This window comes from Seriola lalandi, unplaced genomic scaffold, assembly GCF_002814215.2.
Source record: "Seriola lalandi dorsalis isolate HSWRI2012SDOR001 ecotype SW California unplaced genomic scaffold, Sedor1 jcf7180002054816, whole genome shotgun sequence".
Lineage (NCBI taxonomy): Eukaryota > Metazoa > Chordata > Actinopteri > Carangiformes > Carangidae > Seriola > Seriola lalandi.
In genome coordinates, this window is record NW_019525369.1 from 253,065 (window position 1) to 279,280 (window position 26,216).

Consider the following 26,216-nt stretch of genomic DNA (forward strand, 5'->3'; position numbering starts at 1 on the left):
GAGGCTGAGGAGGGAGGGAGGTGATGTGGAGGGAGACTGAACACCGGCAGTCCATCTCAGGAGCCTGAACGATAGAGTTCAGATTGTAAATAAAGGGCAGCCTCCGGCGTAAAAAAAAAGGAAATGCTGCCAAAGCCTGGGCTGTTCGCCATGCTAGCAGACTTGAAAAAAAAAAAAAAAAGCCAGGGAAGTGACCGGTGGGTAAACTGGCATTAGGCTGCCAGCGCCCACTCAAGCTACATCTGTGGGACAGATTCAAAGGATAAGAGGGAGATATTCCTTCTCCCCAGAGCCTACAGTGTATCCGAGGCTTGGCTTTTACCTGCAGGGCTGAGCAATTTCAGAGGTATTGAGTTTCAACAACAGGTACGGGGATGAAGGAGTTCACCATCATTAATGTTGTCTTTTCTATGTTGAAAGATGACAGAGAGGCAGGTAAGGACCATCAGGAGTTTGCAGTGGACAGATGGATTTAAAGGAAAAGAGGATTTCAAGGAAGGAAAAAACCTCACACAGCCTTAAAACAGACGTTGGTGATGCAGGTTTTATTCCTGATTGGTGGTGTATTTCTTTTACTAAATCAACTAAATCAGTGATAATTGGTGACAATATGTGATAAATGGTTATTAACTTCATTCAGACTGAACAGAAAGTGAATTCCGGAAAACAAAAATCTGTAAAAACCTGTGAATCGCCACAAACAAACAGATTCAGGTTCAATCAAGGCGGCGCTAACTGAATTCACCCAGATATATCTATACCACAGTGGCTATTTACACCCTGGCTTTAGGCTCTCCTGGGAGAAGTTCTGACAGAGAGGCTCTCACAACGTTGTGATTATATTTTATCTTGAGTAAAAATTTGCCAGAAGCCGAATGACTGTACTTCATAAAGGTACAGAGACAAGACGAAAAAGTCTGTGGAAAAGTATCAAAACAAACTGCAGGTCTCACATAATGTCAGTTTATGTTGGTAACAGCTCAACTCAATAAAACTGAAGTTATCATTAGTTAAGGCCGTAATCAGTGAATGAAAGACGAGAATCTAAACAATCTCATCACAAGTATTCACTACAGTAATACTTTCATGAACTGGAATAATATATAAAATCATAGGAAAACCCCAATCCCACATTAAATGTAAATTTGCAACGATATCTGCAGTTATTGTTTTATTGTCTTTTTACTGTCCATCTGGATCTGTATCACACGGCCTTGAGTGATGTGACCCTTCATTGTCCTTTATTAATGTCTCCAAAGCAAATCTCTGCGTGTTTACTTCACATAAACAATGAATTCACTCTGATATCTGAGTATGACTGAGGTTTGACCTTCTAAAATATGAGTGCAGAGTTTTCAGCTTACGTCTTTGACATCTCAGGCTTGTCATGAGGCTGCAGAGAACAAAGTGCAAAGTCAAGTGGGCGAGACAAACCAAAACACAATCACTTCAGCATCTCCATAACTCCCTCTATAATCATGATTGGGACAATGCACTCTCTTATCATTTAGAAGACGGATGCAGTTCTTCCTTCAGCTCGGTCTTCCTCCTTACATTTTGGCCTCTTTAGACTCAAACCAGAGCTACGTACAGGCAGTGCAGGTAAACAATAGGTTAGGATCACGTGACGCCGACACATGATCAGGTTTTTAAAAGAATTTGAAGTAAAATATAAATATTCAGAGCAGCAGGGGTTGAAACAAACTAAATGTACAAAATATGAAGGTTTCTCACCTTACTGATTTCCCATATAACATTTAAAGAAACAAGGAGAATTTTTAAGCTTGATACATACAAGACAGGGTGGACGGAATAACAGAAACACCTGTCTGGTGCCTTGCAAAAAGCACTAAAAACCTTTTGATTCACGACTGTCTCAATCATATCACATCAAAATGTTATGTGCGAATGTAAAAATTGATATTTTAGAGGGAATTATCCGAAGATGTTTCTTTCTCTCCTGTGCTGCTTTTTCTGAGCTGACTGTTGTTTGATTCCAGAGAAGCTCCTGGTTGCATTCTGCCCTTCGACAGGCGAGTCCTCTTATATGATCTGACACTGCTGTACTGAGCTGTGTGCATGAGGTCTGCTCTGTCTCACACACACACATACACACATACACATACACACACAAACACACACACACACGCACGCACGTAAAACCACCGTGATCAAGCTGCACGATGCTACAGAGGAAAGCTACTGCGTATTTGTTCTCTTGTGCACATACACCATTTTTTTGTGAATTACTACAGATGTTGTGCACAATGTGAACTGGCGCACTTTTATTTTCAACTTGGGATAAATAGGTTTAGATCTTGTGGATAAACTGTCTGACTGTCCCTTCTGACTTTGTTGTGGCAATGCTGCTGTGCTCCTAGCCAAAGTTGAAAGCTCATATATTTCTATAAGTATTTAAAGTTTGTGAAACTATGATAAAGATGGATTCTGTGTATCAGACCTTGACTCATCATGATGCATCCTGAGGTTCTGATTCTATATTTGAGGTCCATTTGTGCATTTTGCACTTTTATCCTTGTATTAACCCCGTTTTTCATTTTTTACATAACAAAACATGAATTTTGTACTTTTATATTTGGTTTCTAAATAAGAGTTTCCTCTGACTCTCTTGTTTTTCCTGAGTCTCATTTTCCTCATTTTCATTCAGATGGCTCTCAGTGCCTTGTGATTTTCTCTGGAGCTGCATTTGTGTTTGTGTGAGTGTGTGTGTGTATGTGTGTGTGTGTGTGGGAGACAGAGAGAGAGATCAGGTTTGAAAGTCGGACGCAGACCTGGAGCCCAAGGTGACCTCATTACCGACATTTGTTACGCTTGTCGCTGCAAATCACACACTGTGTCCGTCAAGATCCGGCGAACATCTTGCAGCCACGGCGGCCGGTAACCCGCCCATCCCCGCGGTGGGTGGGGGGAGGGGAAGAGCAGAGCTGATGTCTTCTGATCCGTGACCCCGGAAAAAATCAGCAATATCACATTCACATTCGGACAGACTCTGAGAAAATCTGAGGGTCTCGGCCAGGCCGGACGAGGACGACGAAGGAAGCGCAAACGTGACCCGGCGGCTGACCTCATTTAACGGGCTTGATCTCAGGGCATTAAAGGGAAGTTGTTGTAGCATGTAGGCAGTTCCTCTCTGACCTCCTGACCTCTAAAACGTCTGCTGGGCAGAATATAAATGTGACCTGTGCAGCAAATTGCAGACAGTTTACGATTGTATCAGGATGCTTTAGAGGTTTCATCAGTGTCAGAGGTGTCAGCATTACAACGTCTGCAACCGCAACAATATTTCAGCCTGATAACTACAGCTGTACATTTATTCTTTACATTTAGCTGACACATTTTGATCACAGTATTTCAGACAAGTGGCTGTTGCTGGGGATAACTGCCTGTGGGTCTGTCAGGATGCACCTCTTTGCTACAGAGGAATTTCCCTACACCTCAATGGAAAAAAACATGTTGTGCACTTTCCAAAATGGTCCATATGACAGTTCCAAGAAAGACTCGTGGTTTTCTGATCAGCCAACTCCATGGTTTTGCTCTGGTTGAGCTCAGGCAACTAAAACTACTTGGTTCAGATTAGAGAAAGATCTCCTTCATTGTTAAAAGAAACAAATGATGAGTGTAAGGATGCAAAACTTTTGTCTTGGTTCCACCTTTGTCACTAAATGTGAACGTATGTCATTTGAAAAAAACAGACCACAGCTCTTCTTTGTCTAGAGAGGACAGTCATTTGCATCATGCAAGATGTCATATATTAGGAGCAGGTAAATATACTGTATGTTGTTGTTGTCCATGCTGTTGATTCTCCTCTTTCTGTGCTGGGATTAACTGATCCTGACCTCAGCCCCTGGCCTCAAGTCAAATACAGTACAATCTATATAAAGTAAAACTTAAGCACTAAAAGTAGAGTGAGGATGTTTTAAAAAATAGTGCCATGAAAAACTTAAACAGCTCCAGTTCTCCTCAGTTAACCTGCACACAGTCTTTCAGGTACTTGGCAGGTAGGTTGTTCCAACATCTTGGAGAAGCTGCCACAGTTCTCCTGTCTCTTCATGTGATCCCAGACTGACTCCATGATGTGGAGATCAGGGCTCTGTAGTGGCCAGACCATCTGCTGCAGGACTCCTTGTTGTTTTTGCCTCTGAAGATAGTTCTTTATGACTCTGTCAGTGTGTTTGGGCTCGTTGTCCGGCTGCAGGATGAATTTGGGACCGATTAAATGCCTCCCCGACGTCACTGCATAATGAAGATGAATCTAAACATCTAAAATGCCAAAAATCATGCACAGTGCTGTACATGTAAAAAGAACAAGGACGAGATCAAATGACATGCTGTCCATCATGTCACAAGAGAACCTCAAACGCAAGAAGCTGGTCATCATAGTGGGGGAGTCTGGAAGTAGGTCTTACAAGAGAGCAAGAAATATACTCTTTGGAAATTAAAAACTGTCTTTCATCTGTACGCACATGTCTCAGAGTGGTTCAGCAGCAAACACAGAGAATGGAGGAAACAGAAAGACTTTTGTAGTATGTATTGGCCTTGACCCTACCCCAACCAAAAGCTAAAGCATTTGATTGGCAGAGTTTGTTGTAGGGTGATATAACGTCATGAAGGAAGCTCAGTTCAGGGCAGAAAATTTAGTTTCTAGTTTCTTGGTCATGTCTGACATTTGATTTCCTGCTGCAAACAACTATTATTATGGTAAAAAAACAAATGATGACCCATTGGGAAGATTACAGATCTGCCAGTTTGTGACTATAACTCATCACTGTTGGAGGTTTGCACCTTTTTTTTCCTCCCAAATATGCCAACAGAGTTTGTTGGATTCAAACTACACACCGTTTCACTACAACAGAGGCAATCCCCACCTCTCTCTATGCATTTTTGTGTGTGTGTGTGTGTGTGTGTGTGTGTGTGTGTGTGTGTGTTGGATGCGGGTGGTGATGGCAGCAGCCAGTTAACTGGTGAACATATCTGCCTTGGCAGAGCCATTATGCAGAACTTGGGCGTATGCCAGCCAGCAGTGGAGCGAAAGAGGGAGTGTGTGTGTGTGTGTGTGCACATGTGCACTTGGCTGGTGAAAAGACAGGAAGCCATAATGGGAGTGGTGTGTGTGTGTTTTTGTGTGTGTGTGTGTGTGCGTGTGTGCGTCAGGCAGCACTCTCTTTCTTTCTCAGCAGCTGGTAGTCAGGGATGCGATGGCCTGGCCATGCGTCTGGAGGAATGTGGCTTCGGCGGTGTATCCAAGTATCTGTCTCTCTCACACACACACACACACACACACACACACACACACACACACACACACACACACACACCTGCTTCCTCCAGCTGATGAGGATGCTGTATGGAGGCTGAGCCTCCCTTTGTTATTTTCCTGAAGAATGAGCACTGTTCTTCCTCTGCACTGTCTGCTGCTGGACCACAGTCAGATCACTGAAAGATTACATGTGAATCATGGGAGTTAAACCTTGAGGTTGCCAGTTTAAAACCCACCAAGGCAGTATCTGGCAACCACAGTACCTGCTGAGTGACATCCTGTTTTACCTCCCATCATCCCTCTGTTGTTTTCCTTCCCCACTTCAGCCCCGCGCCAACTCACTCTAACCTCTAAAAACCATGACTTTGTGTTTCTTAATATTCATTAATCGCTCCACGTTGGCATTAAAATGTTTAGAAAAATGTACCCCTTGTTTAGTCAGAGAGCGTTTCACGCCATATCTAACCTTACATCAAGGTCTAGGAAGCATAGAAAAAAAATTCAGTTCACACATCTTTTATCAGTTTTACAATTTGCTCTTCTTCTGCTCCTCTTCCTCTTTGGAGGCCGAATGAAGGCCAAACCAGGCAGACATTAGATAAGACGTGGCACAGAGCCTGAGGAAGGCTGGCTACACAATATTAGCATCTAAAACATGCTGCATAACAATGTGAGTTGAGGCCAGTGTGTCTATGACAGTGAAAGCTTTTATTAAAAGGAAGTAATTTAACCGACTGAGTCACCCACCTACACATGCAGCTATTCAATCCTTCAGTCTATTATAGTTTTAATGGATTTGATGTAGATGAAAATCCTGAAAATAGTTTGTCTTCAAACAAAGTAATGCCACCTTTTATAATGACTGCAGTGTAAAAAGTGAACATCTTGCCCATGCATTATGCACTTAAAACATTTGATCCATGGTATCAAGTTTTTTATACATTTTCCTATTAATAAAATAGCTTCAAAGTAGGAGCCACTGTGTGACAGACATCACGCTAAATGTAAAGACTACCAAAACTAAAAGCTCACAGCCCTGTGACATTTCAATTATAATTACGCCGCAAAAAAGCGAATTATTGGATTGATGAAAAAGAGACAGACTACTATAGAAAGTCTCAGCTCTACATTTTCTACTTCATTTGTCTCAGTAGTAAGGTTGAACTATGCTAACATTATCCTTAGTACGCTAAAATGCTAACAGTAGCATGCTAATGTTAATGTATTGTAGGATTGCTTATATGCTTACTGTAAACATGCTAATGTTGCTAACGTGCAGCAATGGTGTTAGAAGAGGGGGACAACAAAAGAAACGTGTCACATTATAAGTACATAAAGCAAGACTTTGCATTAGCACAACCGCTAACGCTGTGTTGACCACCGCCAGACAAGCTAACAAGTTAAGAATCGACATATACTGTAGGCTACAAATAAAAGATTCTAACTATACTTAGCCTACTGTTCTGACACGTCTGTTAGTCGCTAATTTTGGTCACAACAAACACTTAATCGTCTGACTGAGGCTCAAACATGTGGTTGAGTCTCTGATGTTTCCTAACGCTAACCATCTTGCAGTGGCGGCTGCTGGTCTTATAAGGAGGGGAAGCTCATTTTTCGGCCTACATCATAAAATGTGTCAGTTTATTTATATGTAAATTCGCAGAGTGACAGAAGAGAGTCGCCAAACACAACGCTAGTCGTTTTTAACAAAGACAAAGTCGCTGAGGATCAGTAACGTCTCCAGATCAACTCCGAACAACGGAATGAAAAACTTGAAAACTGCTCCGGTGGATGCTTATACTTCAAGATCGCTGATTCGCTCATTTCACTGTCAATCAAAAAGAGACTCAGCCTCAGACAGATCATCTAATCATCATGCAGAAGCCGAGCGTCCGGGCCAGCCCACTGTCCCATAGACCCCAAGAGACGCTGAGCGTCCGATGGGCGGGACAAAGCCCAGCATTTATCCAATGACCGTCTAGTTTCGCTGCAGTGGAACAACCCACTCTATGCCTCCCCATTGAAGTCAGGAGACGCTCGGCGTCTGCACTGTGTAAAGCTCTGTGGCGCTGCGGGGATGAATGAGAAGAAGTCGTGTTGGTTACCTGTGATAAGCAGCTGATTCTGAACAAAAGATGAACGTGTTCTAGCGCATATTTAGTCAATGAAATGTACACACAACAGCACATATTTGACCAATTAATTTGTTGACATTTTAGGGGAAGCTGAGCTTCCCTTGCAGTCTTAGAGCAATCGCCACTGCAATCTTGATACTCCTGCTCTTTAAACAGTCAACCTAATGAAAGTAGTGGAGGTGGGCGGGCCCGAGACTTGATAAAGAATTATTCAATTAGGAAGTAAACATAGATGTGCTTCCAGACCCTTTTTTATGTGGGAAAACCATGTTAAAGAAAATATTAATCATAGCAGAGTATACTTTATAATGCGTCTGAAGGGGAATTCCCTGTGGTATTACTCTTCACTGACTGTACAAGAGAGAAAAGAAACATGTAGGTGGTGTGATGGTTACTGTGGCCACTATACACTTTCAGTTTATCAAGGTGTTTTGCTTCATCTATTTGACAGTCTCTAGAGACTGAACTACTGCTAACCTAGTGTGGCACAGACAAGCTTGCAGGTAAATGCCCTATGCCCTATGAGAGTTGGTTGAAAACTAACAGCTTACATTCAGGATGCTATGATGTTAACGTTAGCATGTTAATGTTTATGCTAGTTAGTTTGAAATCTTCACCTGTTTTTGGCACCAGATGTCGCCTCATTCGAGTCAGTACTGACTTATTAATTTGACCATGAGAGCACGACCTTTCTATTATGTAATCTGGGTGACATTGTGTTTCCTCCAAAACCTATTAGTCAATGCAAATAAGTTGTATAGGCTGTGTAAGTTCTTAGTGACAGAAGACACAGAAGAACACATGGACTCAGATAGAGTGACTGACATCATAATCCCTAAAGCCTTGCTGCTATAGCACCAGTTAAAACTGTAACCCCTTTGAACTAAAATTATATGAACTCCAAAAGGCTGCTTTATGTAATCCCCTAAATGGTGCGACGCAGTATGAAAATAAATTTCCAAGTTTCCCCACAATTAAAAGTGGAGTTTGAGATCTCACAGGAGTCTTTTACCCACTAAAAGTCATACATGTCATGTCCTGGTTTTGCAGTAAAGGAATATGAACCACGCAGAGCGGCTCCATGTGATCCTGACCTGACAGCATCAGAGATTCAAGCCCTTCATCGTGTCAGAGTAATCTATACAAAATGAACTAAATCTCCACCAAAGTCATGATTCTATTCAATATTCACTCCTAGAAACAAGGCAGCGGCCTATTAAAGCGGGCTTCAAACGAAGCCGCTTATCTTTTTAATTAGGCTGCAGGTTGAGAGCGAGCGATATTGCACTGAGCTGATGTATATGTAATGTGGAACAGTATTGATTGTGGGGAGAAGACGACGAGGGGGCCCATTCAAGGTGCTAGCTCCATGAACTGTTCAATACTGGCGCTAATAAATAATATCAAAGGCAAGACCTGGCTAAAGGTGGATGAGATGAAATCTCTTTATAATGCAAAACCCAGAGGAGAAGAGAGAAGAGTGGAGAGGAGGCGAAGGGAGGGGAAGGGATGGCAGATATTTCTTTTTGCAGGCAGCCAGGGTGACAGGATATTGCACGGAGTATGCAGCTGAAGAAACAAATAACCCGTCTTTCATCACTAGCAGATTAAAACACAAACAGAAAGAGGGATAGAAAAAAGATTCCTAATTATATTCTCCAGAGTTGGTGATTTTTCTGACTGTTTTGACACAGCTAATATGCTTTCTTGTGAACCCCCCCACCCCCCACCCATCCACACCCACACCCACACATGCACACATCACCACCATCCCCCTCCACCTTGCCAGGTTATCTGGGTCTAATAGGCAATATAAGAAGCTATTTACACTTCAAGGTGCTAATGCAACACTTTCCTCAATCTTATTACCCTCGCAGTGATTTTCTCACCTGTCTGTTGACAAGTAGAATTAGACAAAGTGTTTGGACAGCAACATTCCCAACATCAATCCCCCACCACTTCAGCACCACCACCACCCTCCAGTTTCTAGGCAAGTTAGCACCCCGACCTTTTCCGGTCTATTACATTGTTGACTTTACTACAGGAAGCTGCATGTCAGGAATGTAATTTAAAGAGATGCAAATCAGTCTGTCGTGTTCAGCGGAGCGCTAGTTTTTCTAACAATAGCAGCTTTTTTTACATTTTCAATAAGAATCTCTTTTCACATGCAAGATGATCCAGCACATTCATGGTTACTTTCACATATACATATAGGGCAGCATAAAGAAGAGTGCAGATCATGTAGGCTGATACAGTATGATCCATACAATAACAACAACACGCAATGATCTTTTCTGTAATACATATAATTACCTCAAACAAAAAGCAGTATCTGAGTAGTAAAGTGAACAAACAGTGAGTGGATCTTCTTGTTGTTATGATTTCACTGTTTGTAGCTTTGCATTAAGTCTACCTTTATCTATTTCCTGAAAAGCAAAATGAATCAATAAATACATGATTTAAAACTAAATTTCCTGCCTCGTGGTTGTATGCCTCCACCAACCAACCAACCAAGTTACAGGAAATATGGACACAATCTCTCCCTCCTGAGTTACAGAGTTGAATACTAGCCAGAAGTGTTTTCACAGAACATTATGATGTCACAGTGAAGTTGACATTTGACTATTTGGATATGAAATCTCATCACTTCATTTTCACAGTGACCTTTGACCTTTGGCCACCAAAATGCTAAATTTGAAGAAGTCCCCTCAAAGCGTAAACGCGATATCGCGTTCACGAGACGGACGGACAACCTGAAAACACAATGATCCCAGATAGAAATGATTTGGTGATTTGCAAGTCAAAAGTCTGTCTAGACATCTTGGTTAAAATTGGGCTGACACTGATTGAAATATCACATTTTTTTCAGATGTCTAGATAACATATTACTGTTCTCTCAATGGTTCTTTGACATGCAGTTAGGAAGTCATTCACATTGAAAAACAGACATTGTTTTCAACCAAATTTGCTTTTAACTTGGACATCCAGACATCACTTTTGACACTCAAATCACCAAATGATTGTTTAATGGGATACGCCACTCGAAAGCTATCTTTTGAGAAGCAAACACTTTGCCCCTGTGAGGTGAAAGGAGGCTGTAGTAGGTTGTGGTTCCTCCTTCACAGAAAACGGAAGTTGTGGTTAAAAGAAAATAACCTGTAAGCGTTTAAACGGCAGCAATACTTGGTTGAATTTGGTGCTAACAGTAATTTTGTTGGGATGTCATCTATTCAAAATGATGGACATCTCATTGTTGAACAAACATCATTTCAGATTCATGTATTTTATCAGATTTTGGCCAGGATATACAACCCTACGACCTCCTGTGTTTGAGCCCGTTCCTGGGAATGATGCTCTTGATGTTCTTCTCTTCTACTTCAGTCGATACATAATTCATTCTTTCCCATCACTCCGACGGGCAAAAGCAACCTTCTCAATTTTCCTGACAGATCTGCACTTGCCCTTTCCAGCAGGGAAATACTCAGCGCATTAACATGAAATGAGCACAGTAATGTACACCGTGGTTCAGTCCTCAGCTCGGTGGCAAAAACAGGTTCGTCTGTGGCAGATAGATGTCTGGAAAAATACCGAAAGGGCAATTTGGTTATAAATTTATGTTTGATTAATATTCATGGTTTATCATGAAGAGAACAGGAGGTCACTTTACATTACAGACATTTAGTTGATCCATTTTTCCAGAGTTTATCTTGAGCAAATTGTGTGAGTCAGCTGGAATGAAAGCATTAGCTAAGCCCTCAAAACTCATCCCTCATCCCTCATTTTGGACAAACAACAGATTTGGACTAATTTCTTCAAAGATGCCATGTGTTTTGTGTTTTATCTGATTTTCACTCTCGCTGTCTGCCACAATCACAAAAGAATATCATCTCAAACATGCTCCCACAACCACAGTGGTGGAAACACAAGCTCAAAAATGGTTAATTCTCAGGATTTGGTTCGGTATCTGTTTCATAAAGTATGTGTTAATGTGCAGCTCCTCACTCTCATCTTTAGAGGCCTGAGAGGAGATATATTATAATACAGATTACTATATTGAGACGATTTTTGGTGCTTAAAACCACAAATATATGTTCTTATGGATATCAAAACTTCAAAGAAAACACTGAGAATGTGTATGGGGCTATTTGTAAGTTTTGTAAGTTGTTCTCTGCTGTCAAAAAAGTTTTCTTGCCAGGAGCAGGTGATGAAGAGCTTTGGCCATTGGTGTCTTTATATTACATGCAATACTTATAATATGCCTTCTGAGCAGCACTGTATTCTTAGGGCAGATTGGTGGCTCCAGTGATTTGCTATGAGAAAGTGACGGGGCCGGGGCTAGCTGGTTAGCATGCTAACTTCAGCGGAAGAAAAGAAGTGATAGAAGTAAGAAGTGAGAAATGAAAGCGAAACATAAAGGTTGCTTTCCACCACTAGAGACAGCTCTTGGAGGATAAAGGAATGAAGTATGATGCTGCACTCACTGGTAAGTAAACAGCTGTTAATGCTAACGTTAACTATGTAGCTATAGCAAAACTTACAAATAGCTCCTTTAAGTGTTTTCAAATTGCATACAGAGACACAAAACAGGCATCTTAAATCATGTCCGAGAAATCAAATGAAATACTAATTGATGGTTTTTACCTGATGTTACAAAATATGATAACATGTAGGCTACATACAGTCTGAGATTAACTGCTTCATGTACTTTCTTTAGGCATTCATTGACATGCTTGACGTCGCTCTGAATGGAAGTTTACTGTCCTCCTCCGAGAGAAAGCAGATTCTGCTCATATTAAATCTGACACTTTCCAGTTACAGAGCAATCTCTGATCATGTGACCATACCAGCTACACACCCCCAACCCCCTGTTCCTCTACACAACGACGCATGCACCTGGAAAAAAATCACGTCAGCAGTGCTGTGGGTTTGAAGTCTCCCGAATGCAAATTGAAAATTAAGGTGCACTTCCTTAATCTGCTGTTCTAATCCAGTTCCAAAAAGGAGGTAAAAAGAAAGAAGAAAGAAGAGAAAAATCCGTAGGAAGGGCTATATTAATTATACACAAAAAGAAGAACTACAAAAGAGGGCCTGGTCTTTGAAGATACTGAGCGCTAAATGTCACCCACAGCCTTTGAAGCTCTCGACTGCCTTTGTCTCTCACTTCTCCTCTACATGAAACACGGTGCAGCAGACGTACACTGACAGCAACGGTGAGGGACATTTCAACATGGCGGTACACACCCTCAGAATAGAAGAATGATATGATATGAAAAGTAGAGGAGCACTCCACTTGTGCGAGGTACAAACACGAGCTAAACGCTGACAAGTGTCCATCAGGATGTTGAACACTGCACAGAAACATTCTTGTCCCGCTCAGATAATATAACTCGTTTTCAATCTCTGATCCGAAACACAAACTCAACAGAATCAGATGCAATGTTTAAATACAAGCTATTTATCGTGGTCACACTGCTGCAGGAATATATTGATAACTCATATAGACTGAGTCGCGCTCACAGAGGACTAATGTTATCTGAGGACATCCAGAGATTTAAATATTGACCCACATTATTGAAGATTTTAATCCCATTTAAAGTGGCTGTTTCTGTTTTTGGTTAACTAAATTTTCACTTCACCCACTGAATTCAGTTCCCCTGATTTATCACCTGAAAATAAAGTTCTTCTATATTTCAGCTTTAGTTTCTGGTCCAACTTGTGTTTTTTTCTTGTTATAGAAACAGAAGAGGCTCCTAAAGAGGAAGTTTTGCATTTGATCATCAGTTTTAGAAGTATCCTACCATAAACTAAAGTTTGCATTAGAAAACTCTTTGACTTAGGCACAGTCTGTGAAAACTCAGGAGATCCCCAAAGTAACTAGGGTTCATCCTCTGAGGACCATGTACTCTATGTTCATACCAAATTTCATTGTGTTCCATCCAATGGCTGTCAAGATATTACACTTTGGACTAAACAGTTATGGTCTTCAGCAATTTTCAGAAATAAAAATCACTTTTAATGACTAAAAAAAGTTTCATGACTAAACGTATTGCCAGTTCTTTCAGATCATTTTCTACATCTGCGTTAGGGAGGAACCTCTGTTCTTCCAGAAGTGGATAACATGACCTGCCAATACTCAAAATTTAAAGGACTGGATTCGCAATATTCTTCTTCTTCTTCTGACTGACACAGGCAATGGGCTCTTTAAGGCACCCCTCCCTAAAAGCCTAAAAGGCTTTTGTCTAATTGGCCAATGTCCAGAGGCCTGCCGAGAGACAACAGCGAGCGCCATTAAGCTTGTGAGCACAACTAAGTGAAAGTAAACCACTAAGTAGCGTAAAATAATTGATGGCAACGTTTCAAATTCATCTGTAAATGTTGGGAGTCCAAATCTGATCCAGAACATGAGAGTGGACAGCACCAACAAAGATTACAGCAGGAGATGTCTGTCCGGTGAATATTACACCTATTATCTGTGTATCGTGTGACATAACAATTCTGTCTGTCAATACTTGTGGAAAATGTGATAACATGCCGACCGAAGTGGAAAATGTCTGCCATCAGAAAATACTAAAGCTAACATTGCTAGTTAATGTTATTCTGCTTTCACCGAATGACTACATAATCAGTTATTTGTCTGGTGGAGCACATTAAATGCCTGTAATGCTATACTATAGTATATACTATAGTAGACTGTTTTGATAGATCGAGTGGAGCTTGGAGCAGATGACCGTATAAAGAAATGAACACGGACATAGAGAGAACCATTGTAAACCTGAGAGCAGTCTGACACCTGAGCTTTCATCTCACAGGGACTTTACTCTTACATGTGCTCACCTCATTATCTGGAACTTTGGCCATGCTTAATATGGACATCCGTCATCGTAACATCATATATATGACAGAAAATAAGGAAAAGCTGAAAAGATTCCCTTCAACAAACCAAACACAAACAGTAGTAAGTTTGTTGCGGACTATTTTCACTGGCGGATTATTTCAGATTTGTAGCTCTAGTGAATGGTGTATGTCACCACAGTGTAAGAATAGGGCTTTATGACACAAAGGCTTTGGATACATACAAAATACTGTCCTGGCAGAAGGATTAATTAATTGCTAGTTTTGGCCTTTCCATGAGATTCGTTGATATTAAGGAAAAAAGAAAATATTATAATACTCCTATAGCAGGACAATATCAGCCAGCAAATTATATCTGTAATTTCATCCATGTGAAGACATCACATGAGACACGCTTTCCTACATAGGATAAACAGGACACTGAAAATTACTGAGTACGATTTTAGTCCCTGAGGGCTAAAGAAGGATAAATCGAAGTGTGCAGACATACAGCGCCTTTTAAAGACTGCAAACAACAACAGTCAATCAGAAACAAGAACGACATATTCCTGTTTTAGCTAGTGATTGGGTTTATAAGACCCCTTGGGGTTTCACTTTGTCACTGGCACAGATTCTTCTCCCTTGGTGCAGTTTCTATAGTTTTGCAGGTGCACATAAACTAAAACCTAATACTGTCTTATCTGTGCAGAGACACAGGTCGCCAGCCAACACCTTTACATGATGAATCTGTGGCTGTATTTCTTTCAATGATCCTCATATAGATACCAGTAGAGGTAAAGTGAAAAAAACATGAGTATTATGCAGGTGAACTGACCCTTTAAATGTCTTGTGGTTCTAATTAAAGAAAAGGATTAGATTACAGCCAAAATAACAAAATACTTCCACCCACCAGAGACAGTCCACAGGGGGAACATGCAGAGCCTTAATAATCTGTTTAAGACTCTTTGTGGAGCAACAATCCTGCCTCACAATGTTTATACAAGCAAGATATTTTGAATTTATGGGACAGACAGGAAGTGCATGCCCAAATTCAAAACTAAAAATCAGCCAGTGACAGATTTTGTAAACTATCAGCTCTCTCCCAGCTCGGTTCTTGAAATATTAATCTGATTCTCTCACATCCAAATGTGATTCCAACTTCATCTCAAACCGGCTCTTAATAGGCAGCTCCTTCCTCACCCTGCTCTACTTTCCGATGCAAGCAGCACCACGCAAAGCCAAATCTTCGTTAGTCATTCTGGTCTTTTCTATTCTCTCCCTTTATCCACCCTCTGTCTCTTTGTAGGGAGAAAGAAATCATGAGAAAAGGGAGAGATAAGGAGGCTGAGAGGAGAAAGGCAGACCTAGACCGGGAGAGAGAAATTGAGGGGAAGAGGGGGGGGGGGGGCACTTGAGTGCAGTTGTAATCAAGGCCTGTGCGCTCAAGAGGGGCCAATCAATCCAGCTGTCTGCCTCTACATCTCATCAGGCACCTTGAAGATGGCTAAAAATGAGTTGCCGGGTCCAGGCGGCCTCCTTGGGGCCGCCGAGAGAGAGCGAGCAACAGGCGGCTTCAGTTAGGAGTCTGTAATAACTGCAGCAGAGGACACGACCGTGGTGAAAGTCTGAGCTGCAGTCAAAGTGCAAAGAAAACAACTCGCCTCCCGCCAAGAGAAAAGTGCTTACCGCTACAAAGACGGAGAGCATATTGTTTAGTGGTGATGTCATGGTAAAAACTGTGCTCAGGTAAGTGAACTGCAGCCTCGGAAATTCAGGAGGTAGGTAAATGTAGCATGTGGAGAAACACCAGCAACCAGAAATGAGACAATACACTTGTCGAAATGATGGGCTTCTGCCCGCTGCAACACTAAAGGGCTTTAAATTTGAAATGATTACAGGTGCTGAGTTTGTGTTCACACGTAATGCAGTAAATGTAACACATGACAACAAGAGCGACAAAAACGAGGCTTGGTACTAAAATACCGCTGTGACCAATTCTACATATCAAACAGAGGGAGTTAGACATGAAGACCTGCCTCTAATAAATGTTCTGGAGTTGAAGTACATAAAGGCTAAATTATTGTGGATTTCATTACTATTACTATAGTGGTTTAAAGCAATAAGAACAGAAAGAGATACGAACTTAGGACAAAGTTACCCTCCCTGTCAACACAGAGAAAACCTCCTTAGTGCCTCCATGTTCTCTAATGCCACGAAACCGTCTTTTAATATTTCAACGATATCTCAGGTACCATATGTCATACTTTGTGGCAGCGAGGAAACTTAAAAAACAGTGAGGATGAAAAAGTGATAATTAGGAGCAGTCCTCAGACAGACATGGTCATTAAATCTAAGGATATTAAGAAAATTCTATGAGATGATTTCATCCACCGCAGTTTAAAAAATGTATATTAAATTATTCAATCTTAGTACTAACAAGTTTTGGGGAGGTCCAGGTCCATTCTTCCATTCAGCTGGGATTACAAAGTTAGTGGGATATAAATTATGGGTCATACAGTGAGATTTAAATTAGAATATAAATAAAATATGAAGCCAAGAGGCACCTTGACACTGTCCCGTCATTTTGACTGTAAAAGATAGGGTTATTATGGGTCTATTCCATTTAAATTAAAAAGCAGTGTTGGTTCTAGTGTGTGTATGTTTGATGTGTGTGTGTGTGTGTGTGTGTGTGTGTGTGTGTGTGTGTGTATTCATGGATTCAGGACTGTGACACCAGATCCTTTTATCTGTCTGTTTCTGGTCCAGGAGCTGTCACTGGTTTCCTGGAGAGCAGCTACACAAACAGCACAAATGACAAATCGTGGTTGAGCAGTGTGAGAGCTGCAGCAGCAGAGTTTAGCACTCCCACATCTCACGTACAGAAAATGCCCCGGCACAACCGACAGAAGTCGTCTCCTTCCACAGCAGCCCTGTAGCTGGAGGAATGATGCAAAAGTGATGCAAGCGCGAAGCCAGCTCTGCTACAAGGTGGCCATCTGGGAGAGGTCTGCCAGCCCCACAGCGAACGTCAGGAGCAGAGGCCAACTCGCAGAGATCCTGCCAGCTGCGGGAGTGGGAGAGAAGGGTTGGCGGTGCCAGCCGGCCAGTGCCAGCACGGGGGAAATCAGGCCGGCTGGTTGGCTGCTTGGCTGAGTGGCTGGCAGGACGGCTGCGTGGTTGGCTCAGGGATCACGTTGCACCGCTGTGCAAACTCGAGCTCGGCACAGCACCTGTGTCCCCCCACCCCACACCCCCTCCTCCTCTCTCCCATCCCTCAGCTTCGCTCGACGGCAGGACTCACAGATGCTCGCAAAGCTCCAGAGGACAGCGTACAGTTCTCCGCTCTCTCTGAAGTCGGACCAAAATAACTACAGGTGACTCTGGTTCGACAGTGTGTGTGTCTGTGTGTGTGTGTGTGTGTGTGTGTGTGTGTGTGTGTTGGGGGGGCTTTTTAAAGCTCAGATGGTGCATCTTGCAATTCACAAAACGCCTCTGGCTCTGCTATGACGACAGGTGAAGAGATAAAAAACGCTGCACGGTGTCACAGCAAATTGCATCACTAAACACCAGCACACCCCTCTTCCCTCTCTCTCCCCACTATTTTGATTTTTTCTTTTAGCTACAGGTGCGAGAAAACTTCTTAAATCGATTAGCCTTCGGCGTGCGATGGAAACTGATTAGCGAGGGTGAACTGAAATGAAGTTAACTCAAATGGATTTCGCCTGCACAGAGGGCACAGAGAGAGATCGCTGGATGGATCTCAACATCAGAACTGTTTCCAATGCAATCACTCCGGCAATCGATGGGAACAATTAAAGGAGTTCCACGCAGGGACGGCGATGACACAAAATCAGTCAGCGGCGTTGCTAATGACGGCGCGTATGGATAGGCTGTCAAATCTGACCATGAAGCAATCGTGCGAAGCACCGAAAGGAATAAATAATATCTGAGCAGAGGCGCTTTGGAAAACATCATCTCCATTTTACTCAACACCTAAACAGGAAGTTGAGATTCAAAAAGAAAGATGGCAGTTATATGTTTTTATAGTCAGCTGTCAATGTAATTACAAGATAAGTAAAGGCTCCCTTGAGAGACAGTAGATGTCAAGGTGGCATAACAGAGTTGACAATTTCCAGGCATGCAATTTACAGAAGAACATTAATGGCGACGACAATGACGATGATGATGATGATGATGACGACTTTTGAAAGGCAGGGTTAGGGAAGCACTCTGCAGCTCCGCCAGATAACTTTAAATTGTCCGTAATCACAGGATCCGAGAGCGTATAGGCTGACAAAGTCACACAAAGACATCTAGCAGTGTGGCAACGCACAAAATTGTCCACACAGATAACAATTTGACCGCATTACTTAGGCATAATTACGCATACATTTCCTCACTTTTGCCATAACACACGACACATGCGAGGAGCCGCGAGAGGGAAGGGGGGAGGACTCGACTGCAGTCTGAGGTCGGAGGGCCTGCACATCAATAACGGGGCGAAGTGAGGTAGATGAAACACATTACTTTGACCTAAAGAGCTCAGTAATTACATTTGGCATTTTGACAAGTGTTTAGCTGCATTGAAGGTCAGTCCTGTCAGCGTACGAGATCTATGCTAATCCACTCAGACGGAAGAAAACGAGGAGACAAAAAGTCGAAGGGAGGAAAGAAAAGGCCCAGATGCAACTGATGCCTCTGTAAAAGTAACTTAAGCCCTTCGTCCACCTGGTCATCAGGATCGGGTTTGAAGCTCGGTGACAGACAGATAGCAGTTGTCAGGAATAAGTCCGACATGGCTTCCTCCTCTCCAGATGCAGCGACTGAACAACTCACACTCTTCACTGAGCGGCCGCTTCATCATCATGTAGAAAGGGAAGTCAATGGGAAATTCTAATTTAGTAGTTTTCTTTTTTTTGCATCAAACAGCATGAACGGATGACTCGCTCTCATGGGATCAGTGGAGACACAAGCTGTTAGTAATAATAACAAGATGTGAATGACTTTATAAATAAGCAATATGAATGCATCACACGTGAACATCACAGGAATATATTTCAACCGGTGGAAGCAGACGGCCGCCCACCCTGAGTCCGGTTCTGGTGGAGGTTTCTTCTTCTCGACTGTCACCCAGCATGTGGGAACTGTGGGGTTTCTCTCTATAATATTGTAAGGTCTTGACCTGACATTGTGAAGTACCATGAGATCTTGTGTGTCATGATTTGGTGCTATACAAATTAAATAAAAATGAATACAATTGGATGTTACTGCTGCTCGGTCAGTAGGTTTTCACATGCAAACCAGGCACCTGTCACAAGGTCCAGCCTTATTACCTAATCTTGAGGCCCTCTCATGTATAAAGGCCCTGTGTCAAAACCTACTTTTTCACAACCTTCTTCATTGTGTTCACATGGTGGATATTCTATAACGTCTGCAAGCTGCTTTCCCAATCCGTCTTTTAGTTCATTTTGACTTTTTTTGGTAAAGTGATGCTCTGTATTTATGGATGTGTACGTGTCCTCTCTTAGAGAACATCCGCCTGTTCCTCTTTTATGAGTTCATCAAAATTAAACAACTATTCCTAAAGATACGATACTTTAGTCCTTAAACTACAGTATTTCCACTATCTTGCCTTTACTGAAGCAGCACAAAGCACTGTAAAGACGAGAAGAGCTGTGCGACTTTTGATGCCTTCGATGGACTTGTATTGAGGAGTCATCAGAAAAATGTAAGGATGTCTCAGAAGGAGAATGGCCCAAAGACACAGAAAGTAAATCCCATCAACTGATTAACAGAATTTAAGCAACATTCAAAACATTTTTTGGAGCGATTTTGTTGGTAATTATGGAAAAAAAACACACTCCTACACACTCACACACACCAAAACTAAGCTCTAAAATCTTTGATTGATATGTGAACTGGATAGGAATGATAAGCATTTCCCGCCACTTTTTTTTTTTTTTTAAAGGGATATTCCATTAATTAGCATGTAAATTACACATTCTCTGGTTCCATCTCTCCGGGCGGGACAATGTCTTTTTAACTTATTAAACTGATAGTGACCTCTCTGCAAGCAAATTATTTACATGTCAACACACAAATCAAACCTCAGAAGTGACATCAACTCACTGAGCGACCGGCTATTGTCTGCTGATAACAATGACCGGTCAGTTCAACACCAGAAGCAACCGATGGGAGCAAAGACGGCGGCGGTCTGGAAGTGACCGCCACCGGCAGCAACTGTCCAAATCATCCAATGGTCCCCAGAGTGGACAGCTTTCAAGCATGTGTGAGCAACTATCTTCACACTGAGAGGTGTGATTAGCATGTATGCAAAAACAAGTGCTGGTGGGATAAAAACGTAGCCGTGGAAGGAACAGACGGTGCAGGGACGAGAGTATCTCAGCTGCTCTCCTCCTGCTTGAAGTGCTAATTGAGCTGCCCGCTATCCTGACCCTGACCCGCGGCCCTATTCACGGGGTCCCGTTCTCACGGCCGTGACGCACCGCTGGAAGTAGCCTCTGGGTCCCCCGCCCACCCTTGGCCAGACAATGGGGGTCACCACCTCGCTGCCCACCATCTTGACATCCACCCCCACGTTTGACAATGGCCCCCGGTGGGCCCGGAGTCCCTCACAATGGGCGTGCGCGCGTGACAGAAGTGGTAACATCGCTCCTTAAAATGCAGCACCGGGTCTGGCAGGCCTGGCTGCATTAATCGGACCTTGTGGCACCTGGAGGCCGGGGTCACAATCGATCCGGTGTTAGGAGGAGACGCGGCTCCTGTGAGGCTGCGGCCACAACTGGCCTCACGTTTGGTATTACAGTAGAAATATATAGCCACATTTATTTAAGTATATTTACTCCAGTCGTGTGTTTTAGACTACTTTATACTTTGTACTTTATACTTTTAACTATAGATTTTATATACAAACATATTATCAGCTTTAGATCTGATCCATTAGTGCAGAAAAACAGATAAAGATAAATTTCAAATCATTTCTAAAGAGGTTCGAATTGAGCCCTACTTTATCACCTACAACATTTAAATGTTACATACATGTTAATGCATCAGGTCAATAATATAATATACAGTATAAAAGAGCAGATGGGCCATAATAAGTACTTTTACTCACATTTATATGTAAATTTTACTCATAACTACTTCTGAGCTACTACTACTGATAATAATAATTATAATATAGATAATATAGATGTATATGGTATAAATAATTATTGCATTTACCATATTCATTCATTCATTAGCCGTACTGCTTATCTTTTAAGGTTGCCGGGGGGGGGGGGCTGTAGCTAATCCCAGCTGACACTGGGCGAGAGCGGGGCACACCCTGGACAGGACATAATTATTGCTAATATCACAGACCTCTATAAAGACTGTATAGCTACATTTATCTTAATAATTATGAGACGCCCTTCGGGAAAGTATCAATGACATTAAAGAATATGAAACCAAAAATATGGGATGAAAATCTGAGAATATTAATAAATATAATATTTATACATAATAAAAATAGTGACTATGAAGACTTGACAGGCCTTGTGTGTTTATGTGAATGGATTGTCCGCTGTGATGTCGCGTTCACTGACAAATTTCCTGAATATTAGAAACATATGATTGGACAGCACGGCAGACTACAGTCTCCGGAATCTGATTCGTTCCTCCAGCATAACTCCTGGTTTAAACATTTCTCTGACGTCTCACTGATGTGTTCGTGGAGACTGAATCAAATAAAACTGAATTATTTTTAACACAGCTGCCATGAGCTTTCCACCCAAACACACAAGTTTGTGACAGAGGCGACGGACGTCCACTCACTGGCATCGGCTGCCAAGCGGCTTTAAATGATGATAAAACGTCGTCGTTACAATGGCCGTGTAAAGCTTAATGTTTCAGAAAAGCACTATAAACCCCAGCCGGGGGGGTGGGAGGGGTAATGTACGCTTTGGGATGGATTGATATTCTAGTTGAATATGACAAACGACACTTTAAAGACGGCCCGCCCACACTATTGCACTTTAGCTGAGAGGACGCCATATTTCATTTCGAGCACGTTCTGTCAAATGTTTGCATTAATAACAATCGAGGCTCATCCGTGACCCCGCACAGCAAGCGGGAGCCGACAGCAACAATAGCACTTAAAAACAGGAGAGAAGCTGTTGCATAATCAGCACAGAGTGTGTGTGTGTGTGTGTGTGTGTGTGTGTGTGTGTGTGTGTGCGTGTGGGTGGGTGACAAAAAAAGTGAGAGTGTGTGCGTGTGTGAAGGAGGTGGGGTTGCAATTATCAAGCAGGGATAAGATGTCGGGAAAAAAACAGACAGTGAGCTACTCATGTAAGTTATTTTGACAGGGCCAATTTCCCAGTGCAGGTGATTTGGAGCCTCTGTGTGTGTGTGTGTGTGTGTGTGTGTGTGTGTGTGTGTGTGTGTGTGTGTGTGCGTGTGTGTGTGTATGTGTGCGTGTGTCTGTGTATCAGGAACTGGGCCCAGGGAATATCAGGACAGTTCTCTTGCTCTCTCACTGGACTGACAGCTTGGCTAATGGCAAACATTCCTCCTCTCTTTATTCCCCACTTCATCAACACCCTCGCCTCATTACCGTGAGTCACACTGTAGCCCGGTACACACACACACACACACACACACACACACACACACACACACACACACCTGAGAGATTACTACAGAGTCCCTCTGCGTGCCACAGAACAGGCAGGTCTGAGACATTTTGACTCGGAGGATCTTGGAACAGAATCGCTGAGGAACTGTCGTCATTTGCTTCAGATGGAAAAAAAAAAGGTGGTAGACAAAATCCTCCCAATGAATAAGACCACATCCATATTATTTTCCTGGTTTTGAATCTTTCTTGAGTCCTGCTTTTGATCACAATCCCAATATGATGTTTACGAGGAACATGCATTCAGCTGGCTTTAGTTTCGCCACATGATCACAGAGAACGTACCATACGTTTATCATAACATTTTTTGTTATGACCGACTATTATACACCTGCATCGACTATTATACACCTGCACACATGGCAGACAGCGAACACGAACACTGATAGCATGTTTACTCATCTATCTGGAATACTGCAGCTCGTATATGTGGATTTCTAAAAACCAGGATTAGGGTTTATCCAAGTTTCTGAAATCACACGAACCATAACAATGAGAGTCTAACAACCTGAAATACAAGAGTGCATGTAAACACACTGAATATAATGCTAAGAACCCCATGAACAAAGACTAACACTGTCTCATTGAGTATTACTTATTGAATCCTTTACAAAGGTCCTTTACAAAATGTTTTTTGCACTACTATTGTGAGATGCTGCTGTTATTCTGCACCCTGCATGTAGAGATTTATCCTTTGTTGCTCATCTGTCTCTTTTGATACTGGAGTGCTGCTTTAGTATTTTTCATTTTACTGTGTTCCAGTTTTTCACTGGATATGTTTCTCTTGGCAAACATGAGTCAGATGAGATTAGGTGGTTAAAGCAAAGATGATTGTTCACAATAAACTTTCCTTAGTCTGGGTCAACCACTGGGTCAACCACTTCCAAATATGTATGTTCAATGTAACTGTGCCCTTCACTTTGTTTTTTTTTGTTTTTTGGATTAACATTCTCCAATCAGCGAAACTTTAAAAACTCAGAGTGAGTGAATCATGTTTTATTCCTCCAAATGACTTACAATCACTCACAGTATGTGTGAGCACAATCAGCTGTGTTCTGGCACAGCCGAGTGTGAGCTAATTCATAACGGAAAAAAAAAACAAAACAACAATCAGATTCAGTGAGATTTTGAAGAGGTCGAGCTGGATCTCGAGCTCCGTTCATCACAAGTTCAGCCTCAGACTGCTGCTGCGGGGGTAAGCCATTTTGGGCTTCCTGGGGCGGTAGTACATTCGCTTAGGGTGACCAGACGCCCCCGTTTTCAAGGTACAGTCCCAGTTTTGGTGGCCTGTTCCTGGCTGGAGCTGTCCCCGGAAATGCCCCCATTTTTATTAATTATAACTAATTAAAAACAGACCAGATGGAAAGAACAGGCAGATGTCTCAAGTTGCGCTTGCTCACTATAGCGGCTTCATATCACCCTTGTTCTACCACTAACCACCTGCTCGCCTGGTTTTAGAGAAAACTGCTGTGCAGAACTCAGCTAGAAATTTCTGAATCCACTACATAACCATAAACATCTATTCAAGCCAGGAGGTGACCCGTGCTCAGAATCAGGGGCGGGGTTACCGGACGTAGGTAGCTTGTAGTTGTAGGCTACCATATAATCTACAAATATAGTGAGCAAATCTTGAACTGTTAAGAGTGCAAAGAGTTTTATCATTTCTACAATACAACAGTTACCATGGTCAAAATACACGAAACCGGAACTGTCCTCCTTTTTTATTTCATAAATAACAACATCGGATATTATAATGATATATATGACGGTCATACTGGAATTGTCCTCGGATTTCATTTCAGAAATTATTAGCTGACATATTTAACACAAGGCAGCTTTGGTAGTCATGCCAAATTGAATTGAAGGGCTGCATTGTATCTTTATTTCTTTAATGTGATGTATTTCCTGATGAAATATTTTTGGGGTGGAGCATGACTGTGAGAAATCAGACTAAAGTGTAAACTAGTGGCAGTTTGGTGTGATAGTGAAGTGGGGCTGTTCAAAAAGTTCTGTGCTGCTTCCAATCCCCTTTTTAAGTTGTTAGCTGTTTTGTTAAGTCAGCTAACACTGACTTAACAAGCTAGCTTGCCCAATAGCTGCTTGTGCCTATTAGCTAAGTGAACTGAATTCAACAAAGACTGTAAGAAAACTCTACCTTACCGACTTTTACTTTTATATTTACATATGCATTGATGAACTGAGTCGTTTCCCAAACACAATCAATTTCTGGTGTCTCTTTCTTTCCTGCTAGTTCTTTTAGGCACACATCCAACGCTCCGATGGCGTTCCATTATGGAGCCAAACATGGCTTCCTTTGTTGCTGGCTTCCTTTCAAAATGGGCCAATACCAAAAGAATTATCCAAACTAAAACCAAACTCATCACAAAGGAATAGAAAAAACTTGCCATGAAGTTCCAGTGTGGGTATAAGATGATTCTCAGAGGGAAGAAGAAAAAAAACAAAAGAAAAACTGAGGAGTCATAAGTTTTGAAAAACGTTTATCTGGGGCCTCAGGTGCAGCAGCGAGCCAATGATAATGGCCTGTCTTTTTCTCTGTCAGTATAAAGACAACATTACTCAGCCAAGGAGAACCTACCGGCCACGTTGGCCACATCTGTGGTGCTGACGTTGTGAGTGTTCGGCCTCACTTTGAAGGTCACAGCGGGGCCCACCACCCTGTATAAAACACACACACACACACACATACAGAGTTAAAAGCTTCACAAAAGACATCCTCAGAATCTATTTTCCACCGCGATGAGGTTTTATTTTTCAGACGTAGGGAGAAAAGCAGTTGTGCTCATTAAAGCTCAGCCATACGTGTGCGCTTGGAAAAATAAATAAATAAATATTTTTAAAAAAGCTTTAACCTGTGGCGATCCTTTAGGCTGTTGCAATCCCCATCACCACTGTGAGATAACCTCTTGAATCTCAATGTAATGTGCCCGCCGGCATTTAAGCACGCTGGGAAATGAAGAGAAGGGGATTGGGGGGGATGAGAAGATTTTGGCCATCAACAAGAGGGACGCTCTGATACGTGATTTTCCGACAAGCGAATGCATTTCCAGCAGCCTGGCTTATGATGCATTTACATTTTGATTCGACGTATGGTAATTGCAACGCATATATAGTCGTGTAGATGAAAATTGAGGGGCACAGAAAGTGGGACGGCGACACAAGGAAAGAAGAAGACGGCGACACGGGCAGGAAGGGGCCACAGAGGTATCTCTGTTGTTTTTCAAGGTGCTTTGGAAGGTGCCCACCCTCCACCCCCACC

The 26,216-nt window shown here is 42.2% G+C and overlaps 1 protein-coding gene across 1 annotated transcript in view; it reads right to left on the bottom strand.

The window, feature by feature from the left end:
• The window catches only part of LOC111669744 (receptor-type tyrosine-protein phosphatase N2-like), a 234,607-nt gene that overhangs the window by 120,432 nt on the left and 87,959 nt on the right, over positions 1–26,216 (bottom strand). The window contains exon 11 of the mRNA XM_023426189.2: positions 25,536–25,615. Coding sequence (XP_023281957.1) covers positions 25,536–25,615 — 80 coding nt within the window. The remainder of the gene's footprint in view (positions 1–25,535; positions 25,616–26,216) is intronic.